Below are 14374 nucleotides of genomic sequence, written 5' to 3'. Positions count from 1 at the left end.
AAGATTTATTAACTGCCTGACACCAATGCAAAGAATGAGGGAGGAGCATAGACGGATTATGAAACCATGGGCCCCTGGCCCTGGGCATGTAAAAGGCCCCCTACCAGTCGCGCAGGTTTGAGTTTGTGAAAAGGTCGCGGGGGGAGGGGGCATGCCAAATATTGTCTTCATGACAGTCTCACTGTGTGTGTGTGAGTGTGTGTGTGTGTGTGTGTGTGTGTGTGTGTGTGAGAGAGTGTGTGCCTGTGTGCCTGTGTGTGTGTGTGTGTGTGTGTGTGTGAGAGAGTGTGTGTCTGTGTGTGTGTGTGTGTGTGTGTGTGTGTGTGTGTTTGAGTGTGTATGTGTGTGTGTGTGTGTGTGTGTATGAGTGCATGTGATTACAATGAACTGAGAGTATACTCTATTTGTTAGGCTAAAGCCACCAAATTGATACATTTTGCTTAAAATTGTGTATATCTAAACACTTACAAAATAGGAAAAACAATACAATCAAAATACAATCAGTAATAATGACACCAGCAATAACAGCAACAATAAAAGCTGTAGTTATAACTATAGTTTCCCCCTACTCTAGGGAGGGCAGGGGTATTGTATTAAATCAAAAGGTGATCCCTGCTAAGATGGGTCTTTACTTTTAGAACAACTTTGAAAATGGCAATCAGTTTTAGCACTGCGGCACAGTTGGCCGGTTCAGTCCCCGACCAGTAGGAAAAATGTGGGCGGGGGAAGTGGTAGAGCACTGCTCTCCCATGCCCACATCCACGGCTGAGGTGCCCTTGAGCAAGGCACCTAACCCCGATCACTGCTCCCCGGGCGCCGCCAATGGCAGCTCACTGCTCCGGGTTAGTGTTACTTCACTTCACTGTGTGTGTGTGTGTCACTTCCCTGGATGGGTTAAATGCAGAGGTGGATTTCAGAATGTGTGTGTCTACACCACCTCTGCCATAGAGAGGACTTTCACTTTTCACTTTCACATGAGGAATGAGCAAGGCATCTGGATTGTCAGCAATTACTTAATTATAGGCCACTGCTTGTCACAAAAACTTCCCAAGGTGGCGTTGTCACATTTTTTAGGCCTCAGTGTAGATTAGAAATGTACCTGTAAACACACAGATGCACCTCCCTCAGGATCCCTCTCTAACTTAAGATGTGTGTGTGTGTGCGTGTGTGTGTGTGTGTGTGTGCGTGTGCGTGTGCGTGTGCGTGTGCGTGTGCGTGTGCGTGTGCCCGTGTGGGTGTGCGAGTGCGCGTACAAGTGCATGTTTGCGTGTGTGATATCTGCAATGATGAGTCCTCCCTCAGGATCCCTCCCTAACTTTAGATATGTGTGTGTGTGCGTGTGTGTGAGAGTTCTCATGTCAAAGAAAGTCTCACATAACAGATACCTAACCTATTTACAAATAAAAATAACAAACCTTAGTTGTTGTTTTTTGAAGGGACAGAAGGTCAATAACTGATAAATGAAACAATGAAACACACACTTACTCCCTCTGATGCTTAACTTAAGGGGTGCAACAAACTGCCTCTCCGCAGGAGCATCAACCATGTCAGCACCCATCTGTCTGAATTCCCTCATTCAGGTCTTATTTGCCTTTGTGATCCTTTGATGAGCAATGCTTCATTTTTTTTCATCACTGCACAGTAAGAGATTGCAGTCAAGAGTTTTATGCTACCTTGGTGATTGATGAAAGGAGTGCTATTATTAACCGTTACCACGAATGTTGCTGTTGTTGTCATTTATATATATATCAATAGTGTTAAGATTCAATGTAACCCAAGGCATAAAGGGCTAATAACCTGACACTGTTCCAGGGTTTTCTAAGTTGATTGAGGTAGATAACAAACAAAAACAAGATATGTTGATGCCTGAATTCCTGGATAGAATATTCTAGATCCATGGGCTGCAAACCACATCCCCTCCCAGATACCATAGTTGGAGGAATCCAAATCTAGCTCCACTCATGTAACTAATTACCTTAGCAGGGCCAATAACATCCTAAAAGTCTCCTCTCACCCAGGCCACCACCTGTTTACTCTCCTACCCTCAGGCAGACGGTATACAGATCCTTTAGAGCAAGGACCAGACGTCTTAGGAAGTTTTTTCCTACGGCCATCAGAACACTAAATACAGTCATGCATTAAACGTTCACCCTATTGACTGCAAGTCACACATATACCATCTCTGTATTTGTTATTCTGTGTACTGTTGTTGTATATATTGTATATAGGTATATATATATATTATGTTATGCTGTGTGCTGTATATATTGTATGTAAATATATATATATTTAGGTACTTTGATATATTCCAAAGCGCTTTGTTGCACTCTTAATATTTATATATATTTTTATGCTATTTCTACTGTTTTTAGATATGCAATATTGTTGTGTTATATGTTGTTGTGTTATATGTTGTCCCTCGTCGCACCTACAGGAGAAGCACTCCAAATTTCGTTGTATGCAAATACAATGACAATAAAGGCTTTTCTATCTATCTATTTCTAAATATCTTCCAGCTCCATTAGTGCAAACCTCATCCACTAGACTCTGGCTCACAGCTCCACTGACCAGTGGAGGATTTGAGTTCGATCCGCTGCTGACTGAAGTGGATTCGCCATGCAGTGTTTCCATTACTGAGTATCAGTCAAACACATGCCTATTTTTGACACAAGAAAAGACAACAATTCATAGCATGCCAGAGAAGTTGTCTTTAAACTTGTGCAAGTTTATTACAATGCTCTCGTGACCATGGAGTGTTTCCATTACTGAGCATCAGTCAATCGCATGGCTATCTTTGACACAAGACAGCAACAACATTCATAGCATGACTTAGAAGTTGTCTTTAAACTTGTGCAAGTAAATTATTACAATGCCATCTTGTCTATACAAATTTGATTTGTCTGCAAAATTCATTTGTTTGATGTTGTATGCCCAATAAATATTTCAATATTACTTTTGTAGAAAATTATGAAGGCTTTGTGGATGTTCCACTCAGTTGCTGTCGACTATGGAACCAGCTGTACTCTAAAGTACACGTTAGGATTAAACTTCTGGAGCATAAAAGTGTGTCCCTTCATGCTTTGAGGTGTTCAAGTTAACATTAGGATGCAAATCAAGGAGTGATCAGAGAAGCCCACCAGCCTTGTATATGCAATGATTGACTAGTTTAGTATGGAAACCACAAGTGATGTGGTTGTATGGAAATAGAATAAATGCACAGGTGTTCAACACCTTACCGGTGTTGTATTTTCCTTTCAATTTTTTGTCACTGCTGTTAAGTCACCCATTGTGGATAGTACAAAACACCTTCTGTAGCCTCTGAAAGGAAATTTGGCATAACAAAGCTAACTGACCTGCACCAAATCGTTTCACCCCTTTATTAAATCGAGCACCTAAACAAGTGAACTACATGATCAGAATCAACAGTTGATGAGGAAATGAATCCCTGTCAAGTTAAGAGTCTGGACAACCATTTAGAGTTCAAATATATTTATTTTAGCTGTGGTGTGGCTTCAGAAACTTCTTGAAATTAACCCACAGCCTCAGAAGGAAAACCAAGGTCCCATACCTGAGGAGAGATGGACAGATCAGAACACATTCCAAAACACACACACTTAATTGTCAAACACATCTGATCTCAGTCCCATATCCATAAGCATCATCCAACAGTCCACAAAGTAAATAAGTTATCAATCATTGATCAGTGCACAACATTCCATCAATATGACAGAAGCCGTGTAATGTGGCTAAGTGTGACGTTATACGACAAATGTTGACACCTACCTTGAGGCCTGCTATACTGCACATTCCAGGACAGCCCGAGGAACATCCTATGCACCAACCATCCTGGAAACAAAAAATATAATACAAACCCATGACTATTAGAAAGGAAAATAACCCAAAAATGAAAACTGACTGGAAAGCTAAAACTTAAGAGGGTGTTGTTGGAAAGTACAGTGGCTGTCGCAGGCATGGGGAAGCCATGACAGTCAAAGTGTCCAACACCTCTGGCACGTAGTTGGAGAATCTGGCCCATGAACAAGAGCACCGACCCTTCGGAATCGTGCAAACTCGGGAACTAACACCAGATGCAAAGTACTGATGCCGTCATGGAGGCCTTTAGCTTAAGAGTTATACTGCCATATTCAGCCACACTTTTAAACTGTTAACCCGCTTACTAACCTTGTATTCAAAACAGGCTCCAGTTTGCCGAATGGCAGACACCCTCGTGGCAGGTTTCTCGCCTCATAGCGTATGCCAGGGAAATGGCAACGGAGTTCTCAGTAGATATTCATCCTGTGGACACACAAGCAACTTTTAGCAAAAGCTCTTAGGCAAATGTAAAACCAATGTTGGCATATGTGGCTCAGATATAATGGATCATTATCGGGTTTAAAAAACGCTCAGTGAGGGCAAGTTTGTCATCAATGCCAGACTTAGTGAAGCCCTAGATGTTGTCCTGCCTTACCTTAAGACCGGATAGCTGCTCAACCATCAGGGGACATCCCACGAGGTCTAAACAAAAACATCATCGTATTAATACCACAATTTACTTAAACAACAAAAAGATCGCATTTTGCATAACCTGTGGTAACTGTACTTTCCCTTAATGTTGCTGATACAGCTACGGGTCAACTGAACAGCGACCGTCGGTAAAAGAGTTTTTCTTGGCGCCCTTATCAGTGCTACTGCCACCATGAGGCAGGAGCGACTTCCTAGGGGCCTAATGAGACCTCCTCTGCACACAGCTAAACGTACCTGGTAATCGTGGGTCTCGCCCAGGAGCGTATCCATGGTAAGCGGCATCTCGTGAACCTATAACAAATTAAAACCACAAATTACAAAACGGATTAGGCCCAACGTGTAACCAATACACTGGGCTCTCCTGAGTGAAGGCAATATTGTCCTTTCCCAAAATTGTTGCTAATCAGCTACAACAAAGCTGAACAGCGACCGTCGGTAAAAGATTTCACTTTAGGCACCATGTTGACCGATTTAGCCACGTGTGGACTAAATCGACTTCGATAGGGCCACACACACACACATTTCATTCGTCTTAGCTAATTCCTAAAGCTAAAAAGGTACGATTCTACGGTTAAACTGGTATAGTTTGTTTTACGTTAAATTCCTCACATTAGCAAACATTAGCATTTGATTAGTTTGTCATTATTTTAAGATGAACGGTATTCGAACAGACCGCTTAAGGCCGTGGCTATGATAGTGAAGCTTGCATGTATACTAGCTTCCAGGAACATAGCCACAGATGAACAAACTTTTGTTCGCACCATCTCGATGTGTAAACACATTAAATAGATGTGTTTGTAGAAATAGTATGATGGAAGCTTAGTGATATTGCAGATCACCTCCTTAATATGCACAGAAGAAGGATGGTTATAGATCATTCAAATGTACTTACCAACTCGAGGTGAGCTCGATCGAAAAGAACTCTCAGAAGGAGTGCCCTTTCCTTTTTATAGTCTCCACGATTGGCTGCTGGGTAAACGTGGTGCGCGATGGGAAATGAAGTCTTCCCAAATAGGGTTTCCTTTGACTCCGATCAAGGGCTGTGCCTCAGGAATATGACCTAGATTAGATCATACATAGACCTTATTTGCCAACAAACATCAACTGAATATGGTCTCTACATTAACCTTGGGCAACATGCTACCATTAATTTTGGAATTTGTCTCAAAAAGGGAAAACCAATTAGGCTACATTTCTTGAAATGTTATAGGCAAAACAGAGAAATTGGGCCGACAGTATAGCCTAAATTAGTTTCTAGGTTCCTATGGGTTCTTGCAGGAGGGTGTAGTCTACGAAGGAAAGGTTTCTTGGAAATACTTTCAGAATGATAACAGAGAATTGTACAATTAAGTTTAAGTTCAGAGTTTTGCCGTGTCATATGCTCATTGGACTGATGTGGTTGGAACTATGAGTAGTATTATTCTCGAAACGTAGATTGCACCTCGCTGTAAAACTATTAATAAGGGTGTCAATGTTAATAAACATTCACGGACACTTTTCAGGATACGCAACTGCCTCTGTCCCACTGCCTAGTAATCAGACTGATTTCAGTACCATGGACAGAGTGTCCTTGGACCACCGAGACTGGGCAACTATTGCAACTGTTCTCGTTGTGTCTTTCAAGGAACTTGTAACCTTAACTGGTGCCAGAGACTTTGTAAACCTGTTAACACGTAGGCCTATGCATATGCCATGTCTGTTCATAAAACATAACTTGATCTACATGATATTATTAGGCTACAGTGCTCTTGAACTAGGTCATCTCGTCCTTTCAAAACCACAGTTAGGCTACTGGTTTTAGAGCCCAAGCAAAGCACATAGCTATAGCCGCAAAAGTATTTCAATCCACCCATGCTTTATGAGAGGTTAATCTTCAATTAGCCCCACACGCAGGAACAGCTGCCTGTAGCATGACTAGACTGTAGGATCTTGCACTCAAATCAGCATGTCAGGTATTTATGCCCAAGCCAAACAGAGGCGCGTTTCCTTGTTATGATTCCACGCTAAATTAACTAAAAACGGAATGCATAGCCAAAGCTGTTGCAGCACAGAGCTTAGATAAAGCACAGAGTCACATGACTGCAGCACTGTCTTGCGCTCGCAAAGGCTGTGCTGCCTGCAGCCCTCTTCCTCATCGACAAATCAGTCGCTGGCTTAATGTAAACACCGTGCGTTGCTTTGTTCCAAAATCACCCGCTCGAGTCAAAAAACAGCCATGCCATGGATACTCTATGGCAATATCAGTTCAGGATCATTCTACTGGGCGACTCAACCGTAGGAAAATCGTCTTTGTTGAAACGCTTCACTGATGGAATATATAGCGATGTGGCGGATCCAACGGTCGGCGTAGATTTTTACGCCCGTGCACTAGAAATCGAACCTGGGGTCAAAATCAAGCTACAGCTCTGGGATACTGCTGGCCAAGAACGTTTTAGGTGAGCTGTCCTATATATATATATATACTTTCCTCAAATGTGTCTACTTTAAAGCCTACATCAAATCTGCTCTTCCCACTTCATAAATTAATTACACGAAACAACGGTGGTATAGCGTCCATGTTGGCATTAGCATTTTGCTGTAATATACAGTCTGTTATTGAATGTCATATCTCCTATGAATATTGAAACACGCCTAGTTGATTTTAACGCCAGAGTAGGTCTGAAGAACAAATGTCAAGAAATTGGGGCACATCAAAGCCAGTCGTCCGAGGAATATCGGTGCTCTTGTGTAATGAGCATTCACGTTTCTTATGGACTGGGGTCTGTAAATAAACCCTGTTATAAAACGGTCAGTGAGCAGTACTGTTAACAGAATAACTGGGTTGACATTCACCAATTTTCCTGTTTTGTCGGACTTTGGTTTATTTGAATGGCTGTCGTGTTTGTAACCTAGCCTGAATTCCCGGTGCACCCACACACAGCATCAAGAGACTAGTAGGCTGTGGAGAGATGGGTAAACAACCTGAGTCCTTGCCCTACTGACTGTGGTTGCACCTCTCTCTCTCATTCAGTTGAATGTGATTCAGCAACAAAGCGTGACTTACACAAGTTATCTGTCACAGTGCATCCTTTCTTCTTTTTGTAGACATGGTAGCGTGGGTGAGACTGTAGGCTTTGAAGATCTGAAGGCATGTTTTGCTCTGGGAATGCACACACTTTTACAACAGAGATTTTTATCAATAGGCCCCGAATCTGGTCTGACTGAGGAAGTGGTGATCCTTAATTCCCAGATCACCACACTGTCGCTCATTGCTATGCCACTACATACGGTTTCACTGAGGTGATGGGCCTCTATTACATTAACATAACATTAGATATTACAGCACATATATATAGATGTTATATACAAATATAGTTGTTTTATTCTTGAAATACTAAATAGACTCCCTGAATGTTTTCAGTTTTGTGTCTCTTGTATACCCTAAGGAACCATGATCGTTATTCCTTCCGCACCCCTGTCAATGCTGTGATGAATAAATGCATGAATTACTCAGCACCGACACTCATGACAGCCTACTCTTTAAGTACTGCCATCAAAACTTGTTGCCACCCCCTCCAGGTCTATCACCACCTCCTACTACCGAAACTCTGTGGGAGGCCTCCTGGTGTTCGACCAGACCAATCGCAAGACCTTCGAGCACGTGCGGGAGTGGCACCGCGAGGTGAGCGAGCACATCCTGCCGCACCACATGGTCTACATCCTGATCGGCCACAAGAGCGACCTGAGCAAGGACCGCAAGGTGACGCGCGACGAGGCCGAGCAGCTGGCCGCCGAGATGGGCATCCGCTACGTGGAGACGTCGGCCAAGTGCAACAGCAACGTGGACCGGGCCTTCGAGCTCCTGACGCGCGACATATACGAGCTGATGAAGATGGGCGAGATCTCCACGCGCGACGGCTGGGACGGCGTGAAGAGTGGCCTCACCGCCAAGGTGCTCTACCCGGCCGACGAGGACGACCTGGCGCAGGAGAGGGAGAAGAGCTGCAACTGCTGACTCGTTTGTTTTTGTTTGTTTGTTGGTTTGTTTGTTTGGGGGGTTGTTGCCCCTGCGTCGCACACCATTTTTTATTTCTCTTTCTCTATCTCGTCTGTCCACGTCACTGCCCTGTTCACTGCTCTCAGTGCCACACATGCCCACACATGCCCACAAAAACACAGACACACACACACACACACACACACACACACACACACACACACACATATGTATACAGTAATGCCATGCGTACGTCAGAGCCTGGGCTGTCTGGCATCTGCAGGTCCTTGTCTTGTGACATCGTCTTCGCTCACCTGATTTCCTGTGTGTCCTGAGGAGTAGAGGTCTGTTAGAGAATGGGAGACCCACACACACACACACACACACACACACGTGGGTGTTTAGCCTCATGTGATTGGGCTGTGAGATCTGAGCACTATTGCTTGGCTAGATCTGAACATGTCTGGAACAGACTCCTGTGCAGAAGGAAGAGGCGGGCCTAAGGACCAGTTATGAATCCTGGCTACCGTCTCATCCCTTTAGCTTACTGATAACCAATGTAAACTGGCACCAGACTTGTGGACGATGTGTAAATCATGATCTGGCTAGTCTCCTGTTGTCATTTTTCAAGTCCATTGCTCTGGTCTTTTTGTCTGTCGTTGTGATACTGCAGTCAACACAGGGATGGTCACGCAATCATTTTTTAAGGCGGCTGTGCTATGATGAATGATTGACTCGAGTCAAGTGCCAACTGGCATAACTTATTATACTCAAGTCCATGTTAAAAGAGAACCACTATTTTACAAAACAATGCAGAGCTTTAAAATATTCATATTGCTCAGATGACACTCTTCCCCGTGTATCTGACAACTGCTCTCTTTCATTCTCATGAGTTCAAATAGTAAATGTTACGTAGTGAACAAGGCTTTTATCTAGCAAAAAGGTTAGGCTGCCAAACCATCTGTCGTCCGCAGATCTGTTGATGTGTTGATTCAGTGGCACAAATGCAAGGTCATCGTCTTTATTTCCGGCAGCACAGCATCATTTAATCTCTGCCGTCTGGTTGCCCCCAGAGCCCTTAGTGCCGTGTTTGGTACCTGAGAGGGCCATGTTTGCAGCATTTGTGGGACTCGGATATAGCTTCAAGGCTTTGGGATGGAGGTTTGTCCCTCAACCCTGTCTTTACCAATTCTGTGGTCATATCATTTATGTATTGTAAGGGTACACACAGCTAGTAAGATTCAATGTGTAAATCATCATTATAGTACATTTTTTAAGAATGTTCTATATCTTTTTCCACCTTTCGATATTATTTGTAGTAGTATTATATGTAATTAAATATATACTCCGAACAGCTCACTTGCCTTACCCAAACCCCCCTAAAATGTCCGAATCATGCCTGAGTCCTTCTTGACCCAAATTCCTCCCGATGTTGTGTTCACTGACTGGACAAAAGATGCACAGAAAAGATGATCACCTGCTTCCTATTGTGTTACAGGGCCAATCAGCAGCAGTCCCTGCTCTCGTTCACAGAGCTGTGACCCAGAGGTCATGTGGAGCAGACCCTTGCATTCATTCTTATAATAGCCAGAGCAGTTGGCCAGTGCCTCCTTTGCTCAGATTTCTCTGTGGTCACAAGCCTCAAGTCCCCGTGCCGATTAGGACCTTACAGCATCTATTAGCTGTCAGCCATTAGCGTCAATTTCTTTAGCAAGGGTCTCCTTTTCATAGCCAGCCTTTTTTTGTCTTGTGTGGAAAACATTTGTGTATCTAATTGGCTTCTTATGTCTGGTCATGCTTTTGTGTCCAAACCCATGGAGTTGACTAGAATTTAAGATCATACCAATAATTCACCAAGAATGTTCTTATTTTAAATAGGAACTATAAATAAAATACATATATAATAATTTTTTGATCTAATATCTTATTTTTTCATTTCTCCCTTATTTCCTCCTGTTTTCTGTCCTAAGATAATTTTTTTACTCTGTGGTGTTTGTATACCAGGGGTCCGTGAGGGCCCAAGTCTGACACATCGGCTACCTCTGTCTAAATACTTTGTGCACGCAGTACACGACACATACAAGCTGAAACTGATTATTTCTCTCTCTCTCTCTCTCTCTCTCTCTCTCTCTCTCTCTCTCTCTCCCCTCGTCTCATATTGATCACCAGTCACCAGCATGTCGCCATGACAACACACACATGCATGACTGTGGACAGTGTAGAGCTTTTTTTTCTTTTTTTTTTTATAATAATGTTGGCTCAATTTTTCAGGGGCAAGGCAATGGAATATAGGAGTGGTGTGGGAAATACATGACATTTACTTGGATAGAAAACCTTTTGTTTCTGTGGTTTATCATTCCAAAACTATTTCCGAGATGAAATCATTATACATATTTTATAAATCAATAGCAGAATATTTTATTATTTTTATCATAGATACATCAGCAAAATGTTGTACTATAGTGAGGAAATGCATTGATCAATGACCAGTCTAACCAATGTGTGTATTTCTTCATATCACTTCTGTTATTTTGTCTTTATGTGACAATCAGAATCCTGGATCCCATTGTCATCATTGTGTTTTTTAAAAGCTTGGCAAAAACAGTTCCTTGGATTTCTCCTTCAGGTGCCAAATGTCCTTCAAATGAACGAGTGAAAGAGGGGTAGTGGGGGCAGTCACAGTGTCTGTCAGAGAAAGAAAAAAAGAAGGAAAGAAAGAAAGGAAGAAAGAAAGAAAGAAATAAGGAAAGGAAGAAAGAAAGAAAGACTGCTGCTTCCCAAAACTAAGCCAGGAACAAACCATCCTCAGTTGAGCCACTTCATAGCTTTCTAGGTACATATACAGGGTTCACTTTGTACAGATGTTTATATTATTGTTATTATTTTCATTTTCTTCTTTAGTCATCGCTTCCTAGATGTGCCGTAGAAGCCAAACGTGCGTGCATGCAACATGTGTCACTTCATATTCATACCATGGTTGGACACCACGCTACATGCTCACATGCAATGTCAGGGAAATGTGTTCTTGTCTCCTGGAAACAGGGCTGGTACTGAAGCACATACGGTTGTGAAGCTTAAGAGACATGGACCTGAACATATATGTACAAAAGCAAAAGATGACATTGTTAACTTGGCATGTTAATATCAGACATGTTTTTGGAAGTGAAGAGTTGGATCTTTGGTTGGTTGAACACCGCTGGAACAGGGGCACAAAGTCAGGCAGTAGGACTTATGATGACACTGAAATACTGAACATTTCTGTGTGTAGCTTAACAATGAAAAATACTAATAACTAGAAATACTAATGGTAGCCATTGTGGATTTAACCATAGGAACAACAGACAGTTATAATCCTGTGAAATATGCATTCCTATTTAACAGCAAATAAAAAGTTGAATTCCCACAGAGGATGAAGACATCCAACGCAAACCAATCTAGGGCTGCGGTGACCTTATAATCTCAATGCAGCCTAACATGATCTCAATTGTGTCCTAGAAACCAGTCTGATCAGCCACAACCTGACGAATTTGGCTTTTAGTTTTCTCTCTCTATTTGTATGCAAACTTACCCAAACATTGTTTTATTTTAACATGGTCTGTGACTGACATAAGTCATTACTTAAAATTCTTTTTAGCTGATTGAAAAAAAAAAATTGTGCCAAGCACTCTGGTACCCCCTTGTGGTACTAAACAGAAATAGCAACCTGCCTATAATTTTCCTCTGATTTTGGCTGTAAATTGCACTATTGTGACAGGGTGTATGAAAATGTGATGAATGATTTGTTGATATCAATCACCACTGAAATCAACAAAAATGGTGTTAACTGCAATATGATCTAAATATACTGCTATACATAATGTGCTTCAAGAGTGGATTTGAGTATCAATTACCATCATTAGGCTGTCTGTTGTTGACAATAATAAGATGAGATTGCTTTTACTGTTATTGCTCTAATCAGAAACCTCTCATTACTTCCTGGAAAACATGAAGACACATTTATTTGTACCCACCCTTACAGCGGACTTAACATGCTGAACTTTGAGAGCTTAGCATTGTGGAAAATGTGGTGACCTAGCCTTACCATTTAATGAAGTGAAACCTTGCCAGTGGCATATCACAGGCAGAGTTGAATTATGTTGCTAACTGTCTCTCCCATAGCCTGCTCACCAAAGTTTGTTGGCTAACTCAAATCTGTTTCATTCATGCCGCCCAAGAATTTTGTGTGAGGCACACTGGGGTTCAACACAACCCCAATGGCAGTCCACACATGTTAATAAAGGTTTCATACATGACGTATAAACAAATAAAAAAAACAAGCTGTGTCATATGTTTATCAAGCTTCCAGGGCTTTGTAAACAGTCATAATATTTGCATTGTGATTTGATATGTGGTGAATAAAATAAACATTCCTAACATTGAATGTCACTTTCATTTGACCATGTATAGGCATGCCTGCGATGGGGTGGATCATCAGATGAGGACCCCAATCCATCTGAATTCTTTCTGAACCAAATAGTCTGAAATGAATAGTCTATTGTACCAGCACTGTATTTCATTATGTGCGAAACAGCGCCAGTTCTATTGAGAATCCTGTGCTGGAACATTAGATTGAACAGTGTCATATATGAAACCTGGACTCTCTTATTAACATGAGGATTTGTAGGTCAAGTAATCTCAGTGGATGATAGAGTATATGTCAATCAGTAAAGTACTTATCCTCAAATAATACCTTTGGACACAGAACCTCTTACAGCATGTTAGGCTTTTAGTTAGACACTAGCTTCTATATGCACTATGATATTCAATTTGGAATGAATAAGTCTTTGATTATTGGTGATTATTATTATTAGACTATTGAATGTTTGCATTGCAATTTAGCAGTCATAAAGGATACTTAAGATTATTTATGCTACTTAATTTCATAGGAGTTCTCTATCTTACATTTCATTTAGGCCTAACTGTCAGGAATTTTCCACACCCAAATGACTTGGCAATTTTTTAAGCTTTATTTTTCTTCAAAAGAAAATGACATCACAGTAATACTGTTTCATAACTAAATCATACATGTGCACGAATTCATAGACATGCATAAGAAAACACACACATGTTAGGGTAACCAGCAGGTAGGGTTCTGTGCAGTGCTGTTCATTGAGTAACCCTCACTCCACGACCCTAAAAGAAAATACTTTATTTATACTGCTATATATACGTACTGCGGAGAAATAAAGAATGTATAAAGCTTTAATGAGTTGAATGAGTAACACTAAGACAATCTATAATGTTTTTGTCGACTATGTCAATACCAGTCAGCAGTATTTTATATTCTACGATTGTATATTGTCCAAAACAAAAGATAGGTGCCATTTAATACATTGGACTAATCATAGAGGAATAGCTAAAGTTAAATTATTTGAAAGGGAACGGGAGGCCATAACGACTCAAAACAACGACTCAGCTTGAATCAAACCGCTCGCCAACAGGGTCTGGATAGCACTGGAGTTAGCACTAACAAATACACAACAGTTTTTTCTTCCCTGTTCTCTTCATTTTACCTATACACTCAACCGTTAATATATTCACTTAGTTAATAAGCATATCATGTGTGTGTTGTAGAAGTTGTAATGTTAATATAGATCGTAATACCACTTCACTTGAGACTTCTTAACGGGCTCACAAACACAAGACCCCTAGGACGACGCCATCTTGCCCATCCAACCGATAATGACGTTTAGTCCACATCCCACAATGCTTTGCACTTCGAGAATAAAGTTATCTCCAAAACTATTAGATCATTTCTAAATAACTTGGGAAATTGACATTTATCCGTGGTAATATTTGGGTGTGTATGACATCAAAGTAGTTCATAAATACAGA

The 14374-nt window shown here is 41.5% G+C and overlaps 1 protein-coding gene and 1 long non-coding RNA gene across 2 annotated transcripts; one reads left to right on the top strand and one right to left on the bottom strand.

The window, feature by feature from the left end:
• Positions 1-3478: 3478 nt before the first annotated feature.
• LOC308382061 lies at positions 3479-5434 on the bottom strand. Its single transcript, XR_013969045.1, has 6 exons — positions 5417-5434; positions 4759-4815; positions 4469-4515; positions 4183-4296; positions 3784-3846; positions 3479-3568 (listed from the first exon to the last, which is right to left on the bottom strand). It is a non-coding gene; the product is annotated as an uncharacterized lncRNA (long non-coding RNA).
• A 1307-nt stretch (positions 5435-6741) lies between these two features.
• On the top strand, positions 6742-8518 carry rab42a (RAB42, member RAS oncogene family a; the record flags this gene model as incomplete). Its single annotated transcript, XM_080858982.1, has 2 exons — positions 6742-6959; positions 8083-8518. Exons 1-2 carry the CDS (start codon positions 6745-6747, stop codon positions 8516-8518), a joined length of 651 nt encoding a protein of 216 aa, XP_080715108.1. The 5' UTR covers positions 6742-6744.
• Between the last annotated feature and the right edge of the window lie 5856 nt (positions 8519-14374).

The sequence above is a fragment of the Sprattus sprattus genome, assembly GCF_963457725.1.
Source record: "Sprattus sprattus genome assembly, chromosome: 20".
In the NCBI taxonomy this organism is placed as follows: domain Eukaryota; kingdom Metazoa; phylum Chordata; class Actinopteri; order Clupeiformes; family Clupeidae; genus Sprattus; species Sprattus sprattus.
This window is presented reverse-complemented; position numbering and strand designations above follow the sequence as displayed.